At 49.5% G+C, this 15,097-nt stretch overlaps 1 protein-coding gene across 1 annotated transcript in view; it reads right to left on the bottom strand.

Annotated features, from left to right (window-relative positions):
* ARHGEF26 (Rho guanine nucleotide exchange factor 26) overlaps positions 1-15,097 on the bottom strand; it is a 29,269-nt gene that overhangs the window by 6,792 nt on the left and 7,380 nt on the right. Inside the window, exons 5-11 of the mRNA XM_050977912.1 lie at positions 14,399-14,455; positions 12,352-12,512; positions 6,366-6,518; positions 5,724-5,853; positions 4,541-4,615; positions 3,870-3,959; positions 974-1,128 (exon numbers count right to left, since the gene is read on the bottom strand). Coding sequence (XP_050833869.1) covers positions 974-1,128; positions 3,870-3,959; positions 4,541-4,615; positions 5,724-5,853; positions 6,366-6,518; positions 12,352-12,512; positions 14,399-14,455 — 821 coding nt within the window. The remainder of the gene's footprint in view (positions 1-973; positions 1,129-3,869; positions 3,960-4,540; positions 4,616-5,723; positions 5,854-6,365; positions 6,519-12,351; positions 12,513-14,398; positions 14,456-15,097) is intronic.

Below are 15,097 nucleotides of genomic sequence, written 5' to 3'. Positions count from 1 at the left end.
CCCAAGCACCAGCCACGTCTGGGCTGAACCTCTCCTCAGGATCCAGCATCCCCACACCTGCTGGCACTGACTGCTCCTCTCAGGATGCTGCATTAGTGCTTGGCAAGTATCATGTCATTTTTAATCATTTAAAAAAAAATCAGATTGTGTCTACACACAGCAGGGGCTACAAGGACAACTGTCAGGAGAAACATTCCCAATAAACCTGGAGTTTAAAATCTGGACAGTGGGGAAAAGTGGATTTTAATCCCTCTTCAAAGCCTTGCACACATCCCAAAGCCCCGTGTCCCCTCCTGCCCAGCGTTGGGGAGCAGCCCTGTGACTGGAGAGCCTTTGGCTCCCTCCTCTGCAGCACCTCCAGCAGGTCAGAGCCACAGGTCCCCAGCAGCTCCAGCACATGGAGCCGGGGCAGAGCCGGGCAGTGGCTGCTGAGCCAGGGCTGGAGATGAACTCCGGGTAAAGCCCCAAGTGCAGCCTCAGAAATGCCCATTCTGAGCACCAAGTGAGGAGAGGTGTCTTAGTGCAATGTTAAGAATCTTCTGGGATTCAGCTGCTCGAGGAAAAGCACAAACATTCAACCCGAACTAGCAACAAACATTTGTGTCCATGCTGTGGTGCCATGGCAACACCGTGGGTGGGAGCAGGGCTCAGCCGAGCTCAGCACTCACAGGGAGCCTCAGCTCCTGCCATCCTGCGAAGTGTGCAGGGAAAGGACAGCCCCAGTACTTTATCCTTCCCAAACTTGTCTTTGCTAGGGCATAAAGAATCATCGTTTTAATTCCTCTGACAATTTGGAATCTCAACTGTGTTTGCCAAAAGTAAATTCTGTTTAACAAGCAGTTACTTGTTGTTTGTAACCCAAGACAGAGGCTCAAATAACTCCTGAACTCATTCCAGAGCCAGGACCATGTTAAAAGTCACTGTGATTTGAGGACTGAACACAAAAACAGTTTTCTACAAGTGAAGCGCTTACCTCTTCTTCTTGGTGATGATGAGGACATCATTGAAGAGGAAAAAGTACACCTGCTGCTTAGAGGTTCTTTTGGAAAAAAGTCCAGTGTCTTCTACATATGCTGTTAATTCACCCCTTTTCACCAACCACCGAGAAGAGGAAACCAATGGAAATGGCTGCAAGGCAAGAAAATCACATTGCAATCCTTCCAAATTAGAGAATTTTTAAAAAACAGACAACAGAGTACAATCTATTTGGGAAAAAAGCTTGAATAAACTCAAAGCTCAGAGATTACAAACACAAAGAGGTTACCAAAGTTTGAGGGACTGCATAATTGCTACAACACACAGGCAGCAGCTGCAAATACCTGGGAATCACTGGGGCACCTGTCACCACTGCTCAAGGAAAAGAGAAATGAACAGACCTGACTGATCCACTGGGGCTGGAACAGGCTGGGAGAGCTCCTGAGGGCACAGAGCAAAGCCTGACCTCAGCAATGTGTCTGCAGGTGAGAGCAGCTCCTGAAGCAGTGGGGATGTGGGAGTGTCCTTGGCACCTCAGGGCTCCTCTTGCAGCAGAGGTGACACCCCCTGTGCCACTGCTCTCCTTGGAGCAGAGGTGACACCCCCTGTGCCACTGCTCTCCTTGGAGCAGAGGTGACACCCCCTGTGCCACTGCTCCCCTTGCAGCAGAGGTGACACCCCCTGTGCCACTGCTCTCCTTGCAGCAGAGGTGACACCCCCTGTGCCACTGCTCCCCTTGCAGCAGAGGTGACACCCCCTGTGCCACTGCTCTCCTTGCAGCAGAGGTGACACCCCCTGTGCCACTGCTCTCCTTGGAGCAGAGGTGACACCCCCCGTGCCACTGCTCTCCTTGCAGCAGAGGTGACACCCCCTGTGCCACTGCTCTCCTTGGAGCAGAGGTGACACCCCCTGTGCCACTGCTCTCCTTGCAGCAGAGGTGACACCCCCCGTGCCACTGCTCTCCTTGGAGCAGAGGTGACACTCCCCGTGCCGGTGTCCCCAGGAGGGTGGGCAGGGTGTAGAAGCCCCCCTGACCTGGGAGGTGCAGGCACAGCCTCCTTCCCTGCTCCCCTCTGAGGTGCTCTCCTCGGCAGCACCACAGGAATGTCCCCATGGCCCTGCTGCTCTCCTGAAGGGTCTCAGCTGCCTGTCAGGCTTTACTGAGAAGGGCTGATGACAGACACTCCAGGCACACCAAGGTCCACACTAATGAACACAACTGCCTGGTTTCCCCTCATTTCAGCCCTTTCACATACTTTTAAAAAACATGCCTTCATGCAGCTTGTCAGCTGCCTCCCCCATTCTGCAGGAGTTGGCTTTTGTATCTGTTAATCCCTGGCCCAGCCAACTGCAGCCTGCCTGTACCTGCTGAGCCAAACCCAGCGCTGGGACTGAGATCTCACTGCTGGAAGAACAAACACTGACTCCCTAAAACAAACCCCCACAACTTCTCTCGTGCAAAAGATGTAAAATTTAAGAACAAAAACTGCTGAAACTTAATTAAAAATTGAATTCCACAGTTGAGCCATGTACACAAGCACCACGAGATTTGAGTCACTTCCCTTGGGCCCCCATGAAGCTCTCCACAGTTACATCTAACTAAATAATAAACAAATCTCCAAAACTCTGTGAGACTGGGCAAGAACAGAAATACTTTAACTAATTTATAATGGCCATAAAACAGAATTACAGTCCCATGATGATTGGTTTACAAGCAAAAAATACTTTTAAAAGTTCTATTTGAGGATGAACCAAAAATTCCTCTAATCTGTACTCCAAATGAGTTCATCTCATTTTCCTAATTGACTCTCTTCCAGAGACAGCTTGGTTTTACTTTAAGTTTTCCTTAATTGCCAAAGGACCAAATCACGTGCACCATGGCCCTGCTGCAGAAAAGAGGCTCTCAGAAGTGAAAAATGGCTTTAACCAGAGCTGGGATCCCTGCCCTGGGGCCTGAGGGGCTGCAGAGCTGGGGCTTGGATGCACAAAGGGAAATCTCACACAGAAGCACAACAGACAAAGCCCCAGGGCAGGGGGACCCCAGACCCTGCAGCCCCCACACTGGGCTGGACTCACTGAAGACTTGAGTCTGGTACCACCCACTAGGAAATGCTCTGGTGTCACTTGCCCAGAAGTGCTGTGTTTGTTGTTGCTGTTGCTATAAGCAAATATTATTACTAACAATTTTCAGACAAATTTTGAGAATAAAAATACTTTAGGCAAGTTGAGAATGTCTTTTTGGAGGCAGCATTTGCCCCAAGCCTGACCCAGGGCCTTCCAAGAGCTGTGCTTTTAAAACCATGAACCAACCTCCACTCACTACATGCCTGATAATGAAACAATCTTCTCCCAAAAGAATCCCCATTGTAATGGTATCAGACATCAATTACAGAAATGAGATTGTAGCAAACATTGAACAGAAACCATAAGTGTACTTGAAGAAAGTCCAATAAGCCTCCCCTACCTATGACCGGGTCTGCTGCAAAAGACTGATTGTACAGGAAGTTTTTAAAGGAAACCTGTGATATCCCACCCTTGAGGGGAAGGACAAACACCCCCTGGGTCCTTCCCTGGCCTGGAAGTGTTTCCCAGGCACACCTTTCCCATCAGGTACATAAGCAAATCTGAGCAGCAGCCTTTGGCCTCTTTCCTAATGCGAAAATCTTCACAGCAGCTTTATCTTTACAGCAAAGAATACTCTACACTCAGCATTTATTCAAAATCCCTTGTGCTGTAGCATCACCTTCTAATAAAATTAAAATACTTGACCAGAAGTTTGAATTTCTGTCATGCCACAACAGTTCACTTTTGAAGAATCACTGTGGGATATGACCATGCTGTGAAGTTCCCCCATTCACTGTCCTGGCTGGTCAGGAAGATGATCCTCATCCTACCTTGATTTTGAACTCCAGCTGGGAGTTAATGGTGTACATCATCTCCGTCCTCTCCATCTTGCGGGCGCCCTCGTTGCACAGACGCACGAGCTGCAAACGGGACAGGGCTGAGCAGGGCCCTGGCCTGAGCCTCCAGCACAACCTGCTGCCCCCTTGGGAGGGCACTGCTGGGGCACACACCCAGCAGGGGCACAAAGGCACTTCTGGGGCACACACCCAGCAGGGGCACATCCCCCTCAGCCTGGTGTTTGCAGGGCCACAGAGACCAGGGCTGGCCCCGTGGCTGCACTGCTCCCAGCTCCCCCTCAGCCCAGTGATCCCACAGGAACCCCATAATTTGGGATTCTCCAGGGGGAACAAAGGCTCAGCCCCAGTTCTGGCTGAGCAGGGCCACTGCTCTGACCCAGGCTGATGATCAGCTCCAAACACACACCCTCCTCCCAGCTGGATTCACTTCCCACGCTGCTCTCCCCCAAACCCAGAATCACCACAGCAGCATCCGCTTTGGGATCTCTTCCCAAGCAGGAGCCAGTAATTCTGCACAAACCCAGTCCCCAGTGCCCTTCCTTAAATACAACAATGAGAGCCTTCAGTGCTCCTGCTTGCATTGTTTATGCATGGAAAACATCCATTTTTCCCTGGAAGTACTCAGGAGTGACCTGAGAACGTACCTTGCTGACTTCTTTCAGAGCCTGCTTGCAGTTCTCGTATTTTGCTGAATCTTTTGGGGTTTTCTGGCAAATAGTCTGGAACAAAACATCAGTTCAGAGGACCAAGCAGCACAGACTGCAACCCACAGAGATTTCACATCTTAACTGAAATCCAGGAGCTGAATCACAGCTGTGGACTGAGATAAAGAGGGAACACTGGTCACACTAAGGAATGCCTCCCTGGAAAGGTTTGGGAATAAAGTGATGCCTTGCACCTCTCAAGACAAAGTTTATACAACCATCTCCAAACAAAAAACAAAACTGAAAGAGTGGGAAATAAAATGCTTGATTTGATTGTTTAGATTATTTCAACCAAAGAGGGGAAGGAGATATAGGAAAAAAAAACCAAGAAGGGGAAGGCACCCCCAGTGACACTCTGCAGGAATACTGGATTATTATTCCATTTTTTACCTAGAAATGTACTGCTGAGAAGAGAGAATTCAGTGTCCATCAATGAACTAACTGTCCAAGTGATCAAATTCATCAGTGCTCAATTTAAAAATATACAAAGCAAAATGATCAGCTCCGTTTCTGGCTCCTACCAGTGCTGGAATCTGAGCCTGATCACGATCTGCACTCCTGCTGGTGGTCCAGCTCCCCACTTAGTCCTGGCACCTTAACTGAAATACCCCCACTCCTGGTGTGAATTCTGCCTGACAAACACTCCCTGGCATTTCCATCACTGAGTCCCTGGTCACTGCGCGGGGAGGGACAGCTCAGTGCCACTCACACACAGCTCCCTTGGGAATGGAGTCCATCCTTCAGGTTCCCAAGAGTATTCCCTGCCTAAGGGCCCTCACCCATCCCACAGGACAGCAGGTCTCGTTTTTCAGCTGCAGGGTGCATTTCAATCCTAGCACTACATACAATTCCTGTGCTGGTTCCTCCTGAGTTTCAGAACCATTCTGACCCTTTACTGTACAGTTTTCCTGCTAGAACATCCAAGTATTTAACTTGTGAATGGGGGAGCAGGAGGGCCCAGTCCCAGCCAGCAAACAACTGAAGCAGGATTCCATAATCCACAGCCCAGGAGTGGCGTAAGGGAGAAGGCAGGAAGAGACTGGAAAGAAGCAGAACCGAGTAGGAGAGAATGTTAACACTGCGAGAACGAGCAGCAGGGAAGGAGGGAAGCAGGTGCTCTCACATCCATCAGCAAGGGCAGACGAGTGACTCTCTGCATGGGGAGGATGAGGAAGGAGATCATGGGCAGGTTCCGGCAATCCTCGTGGGACTCGATCCGGGACAGCACCTCCTTAAAGGCTGGGTTTGTGGCTCTGGGAGAGAGAGGATGAAACAATTCAATGGTATGTTCTACCAGGCGATTGTGTGAGCTGCTACATTTTAAATAAACCATTATTTTATAAAAAGGAAGGGTGATTTGCAGGACTCAGACCACCCCAGCATTCAGCTTTATTGCCTCAGATCCACCAGCCCCAGCACTGACATTAAAGCTCAGGAGCTGCCACCCCTGACTGTGAGGGCAGACCCAGGTGTGCCACACAGGGCCACTGCCACACTGCGTGACACTGAACTGAGGAGGAGGGGAATGTGAGCCATGACCTGGCAGGAGGGGGCTGACCCAGTCCCCTCGAGGAGGGCGCCCAGCAGGGACAGCCAGGTGTGGCAGGGAGGCACAGGTGCACCCCAGAGCCCCCAGAGCCCCCCATGCTCACAGCAGTCTCTGCAGGGTGCGCTGCTGGTACAAGGAGGGTGCCCAGCAGGGACAGCCAGGTGTGGCAGGGAGGCACAGGTGCACCCCAGAGCCCCAGGAGCCCCCCATGCTCACAGCAGTCTCTGCAGGGTACGCTGCTGGTACACCTCGTTGGTGCAGTACTTCACGTAGGGGTCGAAGGTGGAGCCCGCGTGCCTCGCCACGATGTCGCTGATGTCCTCGATGAAAATGTTGTTCTGGTGCCTGGCCTCCAGTTCTTCAAAGAACCTGGGGGGTAAAATCAATTGCTCACTTTTACATGCAAACAGCATCTTCCCCTCACAGCATGCCCCTGACACAAACTCTGTTACCAACCGATGCCAGCCAGGCTGGCCTGGGACAGGGCGAGGCCGTCCCTCCTTTGGCAGGGCAGCGAGGGCAGTGCTGGCAGGACACAGCCCCAGGACACAGCCCCAGGGCTGCTGCTGGCCTCTGGCAGCTCAGCAGCCATGCTGGCACAGCCACTTCCCACTCCCCCACTGCCACAACCAAACGGCATCACTGAGCTGGTCAGACCAGAATTTCCAGAAACAGGGTTGGAAAAGAAATGAAACGACTTCATACACACATTAACACATTTCCTCTTGCAATTAAAGGCAGCACAGCACCAGAAGTGCTCAATGGAGTACAGGTACGTGGGGCTGTTGAGCCAAGGACAAAGCCATGTGGTGGTGGAGCAGGACATGGTGCTCCCCATCCTGCAGTCCTCCACTGGAACCAAACAGGGACTGGAAACACTGAAAATGGGCACAGAACCCAAAATCCTGAGCTGGCTCTTCCCCTACCCTTGCTTGTTCTGACAGCTTCCCTGCTGTCTCTGTCCCACATGTGAGTCTCTGGCCACTGGCTGCCTCCCTCTGCTTTCTGCACTCCCAACACTCCCAAAGGACAAGCCTTGATTTCCATGATGCTCACTGGAAATCCCCCACTGTCGGGGTGGAACAGCTCACAGAGCAGCTCTGCAGGTCACCCCTCACACATGAAAAGCTGTCCTGGCTGAAGCCTTTGTACATCAGCATTCACTGCAAGAATCCTCAACTCCCTGGAGTCAACAAGTTCATACAAAAATTCTCATCCAGCACAGAAACCATTAAGGAAATACTCAGAACACATGAGCTCACATTAAGCTCCAATATTTTGAAATCTCCTTTATTTAATTTCAGCCCTTAATTCAATTTTTTTGTGGCTCTTAAATCTGCCACCTTTTTCAAGGGATGCTCTCCAGAGTTTGCTTTGCAAACACACCTCAAACATGTGAGAGGAGCAGAACAGGATGAGCAGCAGCTGATTGTGTGCAGCAACAGGGCTTAACTCAATTAAGGCACTCTCCAGGTGTGCCCAGAATTAGCTGCTGCACTGAGGGGCTGCCAGGCTCTCACTGGCTCAGCCAGAGCCACGACAATCAAGTGGACCTTGGTCTGGGTTTGGGTTTTGTTTTTGTGGTGTTCTGACACAGGAACTGCAGATGGACTGGCTGATAAGCAGGGCTCTGCCTGCAAGTGCTGAGCAGAATTGGTTACAGCCCTGTCACTGCTGCAGGCAGAGCCCTCCAGCACCTCCTGTCCCCCTCCAGCCTCCTCCAAGGCACAGCACATCCTGAGCTGCCACAGACTTGTCCTGTGCTCTGGGTTTGGGGTTAGTGCCAGGACCAGCCCCAAGGGGCACATAAGTACTGAAATTACAGAAAAAAGAGCCTGTAAGTTTGGAGTCTGCAGTGTCTCAGGAGGCACAGCAGAGCCCCAGCCCACACTGGGATTTGTTTCTCTCTGCTCAGACATGTTTATGGCTGGGAGAACCTCCCACTGCTGCCAATTCACTTTGCTCAGGAAATGAGGAAATCCAACATTTCCTGCTGTGTTATGGCACACTGACAAGGTGTTGGACCCTGCTGGGCCACTGCTTCCACCTTTAGAATTTATCTGGTGCTTCATCAGTGACATCATCAGAGACAGTCCCTGAAAGAACAGTAAAGGCATGGGAGAGTAGAAGACAGAAAAAAAAAAAAAGAGAAAAGGGAAAAGAGGGACAAAGAGGAACAGTATATCAAAGTCCCATCTCCCAATATGTCCCATAAGGAAATCCTGCATTAAAGTTTGAATCAAAAGCTGTAGTTTTCCACACCAAATCTGCTAATTATTAGATACAATCAGTGAACCAGACACATCATAAACCCTTTCACTTACAATTTTAGGATAGATTCTGCCATAAAGCTCAAGACTGAGGGATGGAATGATTCCATTCAATTTAACTAACAAGGAATTTGCTGTGATGTGTGCAGCTATTTTTGCTGAATGTCAGAAGGATTTACTTCAAATATCTCTTTGTTTAATCCAGGACTTTTCTGGTTAAAATAAGATCCAATTCAGAGGAAGTCAAACAGCATTGTAGGACAGAATTTGATTCCCCTCATCTTGCCCTTACACTGTTTAAAAGAACCATCCACTCTGCAACACTCCTGAAGGCTGAGGGCCAAATTCAGAAATGCAGGTTTAGCTCCAGGGTGCTGCTGGCACAGAAATCAGCTGAGGGGCAGCAAGCAGAATTCAGCCTCTTGCTCCTGGAGACAGGGGCACTGAAGTAACAACTGCCACTGTGAGATAACCAGCTAGAGGTAACAAAGATTTCTGATTAACCTCTCCAAATCTGAACCTTCTCATCAGGGACAGAATCTGAACACCTGCAACATTATTGTTATTTAGGGAGGGGAGGGAGATTTAAAACAGAAAAAAAAATAGGAAAAATAGTCTTATTTCCTAGAATTTTCATGCTGAATCAAAATCAGTTTTTACAAAATAAAAAAGGCTGGAGAGAGGGTGATTAAAGTGCAGAACTGAAATCAGTTTGGGGAGTTCCCACAGTCTCAATAATGGAACCCATCCCATAACTACACACACAAATGTCCCACCTAAGCCTGCAGACTGAGCCCACGAAGCACCTTTCACTGGGCAACAGCAGGAGCAGCTGGCCCTGCAGCCCCTGTGCTCCCTCTGTGACCAGCCCACACCCAGGCCTGTCCCACTGGCCTTTCCAGCTGGTCACAGGGCCCTGGCAGAAACCCAGGGCAGGGGAAGGCCACAGCAGCCCTGCCAAGACATCCTGCTCCAGAGAGATTCCCCAGACAGCAGGAAGGTGCCCACAGCACCTGGGCACGGGTGGGACCTGCAGGACAACAAATGTTGTCCATTCAGCCAATAAACACAGCCAGAGACACTGGGAACTCAACATGGGAATGTCTCTGCCAGGTCATGGACACAACATGGGAATGTCTCTGCCAGGTCATGAACCCATCACAACCAGAGTGTTCAATCTTGCCATTCTGTGACTAAGACAGAGTTTAAAACCTGACAGAATCTGTTACAATGGTTTTGTCAGGATCTTTTTCTGCCAATGCTGCTCTGGTATCACAGAAGCATTTGCCCTTTGCTGGCCTAATGGCAGAGAAGGCACAAATACTAAAGCCTTCCTTCTTCCTATAAACTTGGGGAAGTGACCCTGCAGACCAACTGCTCCTGAAGACACTTCCCTAATTTCCCTGGGACTCCTCTTTCCCCAGAGAGGCTGCTGGGGAGCTGCCTGACCTGACAGTGATTTCTCAGGCTGCATTCCTGACTCACTCCTGGCTGAGCTGCTCCCTGGCATCCCCACAGCCCAGTCCAACAGCTCCTGAGCAGGGCTGGAGCAGTGAGAGTTTGGGCTCCAGCACAGCACACAAGGACCAATGAACTGCAGCTCTCTGAAGCCACCTTCCAGGAGTTCCCACAAACACACCCAGCATGTGCTGCACAGGTTATTCATCTCCCCTCCTCTGCCAGAGACATTCCAGGGAGCTCCCATAGGCAGAGACAGTCTCTGCTCTCTGCATTCTGCTTCCAACAAAGGCAGCTTTGTTCCCCCTGGAATGGCCCTGTCAGGCACTACAGGCCCATCCTGGTGTTACTGGAGAGCTTCCATTAAACATGTTTCAAGTCAAAGTTCCTAGACAGAGGCTTTAAGCAGCTTCAACTGAAGTTTTTATAAAGTATTTTTATCAGCTCAGGTTCTTCAGCTCACCAAACTTTTGTCCAAGCAACCAAAACCACGGGTAACTACACTCACACTCAGGTTTTGTACTAGGCAAAGGCTCCTTAAAAACCAGCAGAATGGGACAGATGCTCCATTTCATAACAAAAGGGTGGATTTTGCTACTTTGAAACACCTTGAAAATAGAAAGCACAGTTTGGAGATACCAAGCTGGTATCTGGTTTAAAATCACTTCCATGGTTTATAGAAATGACGTTGCTCAAAGCCAGCACAGAGTTTTGTTGTAGTTTAACAGTATTGCAAAACTTGGGAAATAAATTATGTTTTCATTTACATTTAAAAAGGAGTTATGACTCCTTATTTTACCCCAAGTCATAAAAACCCAAGTTCTTAAACCATGAGACTCCACAGACAAGAAAGAATAAGATTACAATTCTAGGCTAATGTGGTATTTTTCCATTCTTTTTTCTTCCTCTCCCTCCCACTTCCTTTGAAGACTATAAATCAAAAGGGATGTTAGAGCTCCCCTAAGAGTACTGCTCTCCCCACCCCCACTGTCCTTTAACACCTCACACTGGGTGTAAGGAGTACCTGTGAAAGGAACTTTTCCTTGGAAATAAAGCCTTTGATGAGCTGCACTCCCTGACACCAGTGCCACCAGACTGGGGTGGCTCTGGGGACACACAGCCCCCAGCCTCTGGCAAAACACCTCAACTGCAAGAGACAAAGAAAGGGGATTGGGAGGGAGAAAGGAAGGGTGCCCAGCCAAACCCAAACGTTCTCCTGCTCTGTAGCTCCTGAACTGGGTTTGCACTTGACACAGCACACCAGCCTCCAAAAAACAAGATCTTGTTGCTGCATGAACTGCAGAAGAAAAAAGTCAAACTGCTGCACAACAGATGTCAAATTCCACAGACTGTGGTGTCTCAGAGAAAAAAGCCAAGAAACTACTTTACTGTGACTGGGGACATGGACCTTCACAAGTTCCACCAAGATAAATGAGGGTTTAATGCTGAAGAATTCACAAAGGGGACAAAAGAAGGGGGAACAAAATAAAAAACCATTCAGAATCCTTGCTCAACCTTCAGCCCACCTTGTGAAAGGAGGCCAATATTTCTCTGTTGCACAGGTAAAGAGATCCATGCAAAGCCGTACAGAGCTACAGCTGTGAGCACTCAGTACCTGCATGAGCCAGGAGCCACTGCAGCCACTGTGCTCACCTCAGACTGCAAATCAGGGAGAGCAAAACACAGACAGTCTGATGCTTTAGTTATGTGGAATACATAATCCACCTGCTGCTGAGAACAGAACAAATTGCAAGGAAGCCAAGCCACATCCAGCAACTTTCTGAAAGAGAGTGTGAAGTACTCTGAGAGCACATCCATATGCATGCCCGGATTAAATAACATTGGCAGTAATTACCAGTCAGAACAAGGCTTTTCTGCACTTGTATCATGTAAGATCTGCCATTTCCCCCTCTCCAGGCACTATCTGCAGTGTGTCTGTTTCCCTGGCTCCAGACTGAAGGAATGTGCCCCAAAGCAGCAGCAGCTGATGCCTGTGGCAGCAGAGGCAGGCCCGGGTGCTCACACAGGGGTGACAGTGCCAGAGCACAGCAAGGCACCAGGACAGCACCCTCTGCATCACCTGGCACCAGCCAGCTCTCCAGGGCAAGCACAGAACTCCAGCTCCAATTTATCAGCTCAGCAGGGCAGACAAAGCTTTATCTGATGCCCTGTAAGGACCAGGCCTGAATGCCTGATCAGCATTTAGCCCAGAACTGCTCAGATTTGAAGGATGCTGATTTCCACTACCATTCACTCTGTGCTTTCCTTCCCTCCCCATTTTCAGACACAAATCCCACAAATCCCTGCTCACACTCCTGTGCAGATCTCTGCCACTTGTACTTTCCACCTTCAAAGCAGCAGGAATTTTGGAAGAAATGCTCACCACTGAAATGGCTAACCAAGCATCCAAAGAGAAACCTGCTGCTATGTTTAAGGATGCCCAGCTCTGGTAAATACAGAAATGCCACACTTACTTTTTGCTTGCTTCATAAACATCCGTGATGTTGGAGAAGAGGTGGTGGCTCTCTGTTTTGGTCATTGTGAGGCTCAGTTCCCTGGAATTTTTAAACATCCGGATCAGAATCTCCAGGCTCAGCAAATAGGAGTGCTCAGAAGATATCACCTCAAATATTGCCTGCAAAGTGAAGGGGGAAAAGAAGAGACTTACTAGTGACTGGGCTTTTTTCCTTAGAAACAAAAAGAAAACATTGAGCAGGGGTGCAAAGCAAAGTTTTGGATGTAAACTAGAGATTATGACTTAAATATTTATCTCTATAAGAGTTGCATTGTTAATTATAAATAAGTTATTTAATACTAAGAAAAAAAGTCTTTGTGAACAAGTCTATATTCAGAGTTTTCAATGCAACTGCAAACCAGGAGACTGAAGAGAATTCAACAGCAGGTGTGACCCCAAGAGCCCAGGAGTGAGGCTGGAGGGAGCAGGATGAGGTCCCTGGTGGAGCTCTTCCCAGCCTGGGAACAAAGTCCTCAGCACAGGCAGGAATGGGGCAGACACTTGGCTCCTGATGTGCAAGGAAGGGAGAGAAAATCACCTCACCATGACCCCAACACGTTCTGGAGCACAAAAACCAGAGCAGGGTGCCTGACACACACCCAGGGGCTGGGGCAGCTCCCTGGTGCCTGCTGGGCACTCCTGGGTGGCACCTGAAGCCACGCTGGGGTTCATCTGCACGAGACCAGGGTCAGGGGACGTGTGAACCTCAAGGACAGTTACACTCTCAGGGGGCCACGTGCACCCTGCAGCTGGCACACACATACACAGGTATCTCAGGCTTGCAAGAAAGACCTCCTGAAAATAATTTTAGTTCAAACCAGTCTGTGACACATTTTCTTTAGCCAAAATATGCACAGAGATCCATCTCACTAACAGATTCTGAAAGATGGGATGTGTATAAAGACAGGACAGGGACGTTAATCAAGGCAGAAGACAAATATATTTTTCTGCAGTGACAATGTATATAACTAGAAAATAATCTAACAGGCTCTAAAAAGCAATTTAAAGAACAGATAAAGAATAAATGATAAAAGGCAATTTAAAAGAAATACAGCAAAAGCATGGATTGGTAATGTAACTACAGCTTAAAAATATTTATTTAGGTTCCCACTGAAAGAACTGGCCTCTAAAATGCAAATTAAAACCCTCAGGCATGAAAACATTTTTTGGTAACATTGAAGACTTTAAATTTTAAAGGGAATCCAAAGAACTTGTTCTTTTTGAAAGGATGCAAGTATGGCTCCAGGAAACACAGACTAAGGGCTCCTAAAGGATATCACTGAAATACATGCCTTGTCTCAAAAGCTTCCCAGCAGGAGGAGGCTGAGCTATGTCCTGAAGAGGAAAGAAGACACTGGGACAGATTTCCATGGCAGGTAATGCTGCAGGGTTTCTAGCCAAGCCCTGCTTGCTGTGGAAGGACACACCTGGGGAGGAGCTGCAGGGACACAGCTGCCCTGGCCAGGCTGGGCTTGGCAAGCTCTCCTTCCCTGTGACAGAGCCCCTGCAGGGAGCAAGGGGGGTACAGCACATGAGGAGGACACAAGGGGCAGAGAGAGAGAGAACAGACAAGCAGCCTGATGCTGCTGCTGCTGGCAGGGAGGCCCCTGCCCTGCTCCAGGGCTCAGGGACCAGCTGGGCTCCAGCAGGCACTCCCTGTGCCCAGCACTGCTCACAGGGGTAGGTAGAGCCCAGGGGCTCTGTAAAAGCTGCTCTTGGCTCCCCAGAGCTATGAAAACTCCTGTGCCACATCCCCCTTCTGTGAGCTGGAGGTCACTGTCACCCCTTCCCTGGCACAGCAGTGACCCTGGTGCTGCCAGGCTGGAGCACCCCAGGAGCCCCTGGCATAGACACAGGCACCTCAGCACACACTGGGCTCATTTTTTCTCCCTGGGGAGAGAGGACACTTCACTGGAGAGCAGGAAGCCAAGCAAGGAACTCTGATCAACAACCAGAGCACTCAGCAGTCAGCACGCCTGAGCAGCCAGCCCCAAAGCACAGAGTACCTCCTGTCTCTTCCTTTCCTCCTGGCTGATGGCTTCTGACAGGCCATTCTTCTTCACCTACAGAGAGAAATCAATCGACAGTTTTAATATCTTTGGTGGGAAAATGTGATTAAAAAGAGATGCAGGACTATCAAAGCCTAGAAAGCAAAGCACCAAGGAGGGCCTGGCTCTACAGGAGGTCTAAACACAGGACCCAGATCAGGAGGGACACCAGGGCAAGGGAAGGGAAAGGGCCACAGCACCACACACGAGGAAGGCCCTGCTCTCTGTGTGGAGCACAAGCACATCACAGACACCAGACCCCACACCCACTTCTGTCAGTCTTCTCCAATAGCTCCTAATGTGCTATCACCAACAGCTTTCTCTTCTTGCTCCACCTGCTCCCCAGAATTTTAAAGGATATATTATTCCTCATTTTATTCCTGCACAGCAGGCCCCACAGTGCTGGACAGCAGGCATAAGGAGGTGCCACACCAAAGTACAGAGTCACAGGTGAATGCCTGTGGAAGTTACATCAACATTGCAGTGTGGCAGCCACTAGCCTCTGGAACACAGCTCCCAGACTCCCACAGCACCACAAGCAGACACTTCTGGATGCTGAGCTAATTAGATGGCTTTTTATTTAACAATTAAAGTAATCAGGAGCCTGAAAGCTTCAGAGCATTCCTGAGGAAGTGCAATGGCACTGAAAGGTGCAAT

Source organism: Serinus canaria, chromosome 9 (genome assembly GCF_022539315.1).
Source record: "Serinus canaria isolate serCan28SL12 chromosome 9, serCan2020, whole genome shotgun sequence".
Taxonomy (NCBI): Eukaryota; Metazoa; Chordata; class Aves; order Passeriformes; family Fringillidae; genus Serinus; species Serinus canaria.
Note: the sequence above shows the minus strand (reverse complement) of the source record. Positions and strands in the feature narration are given on the sequence as shown.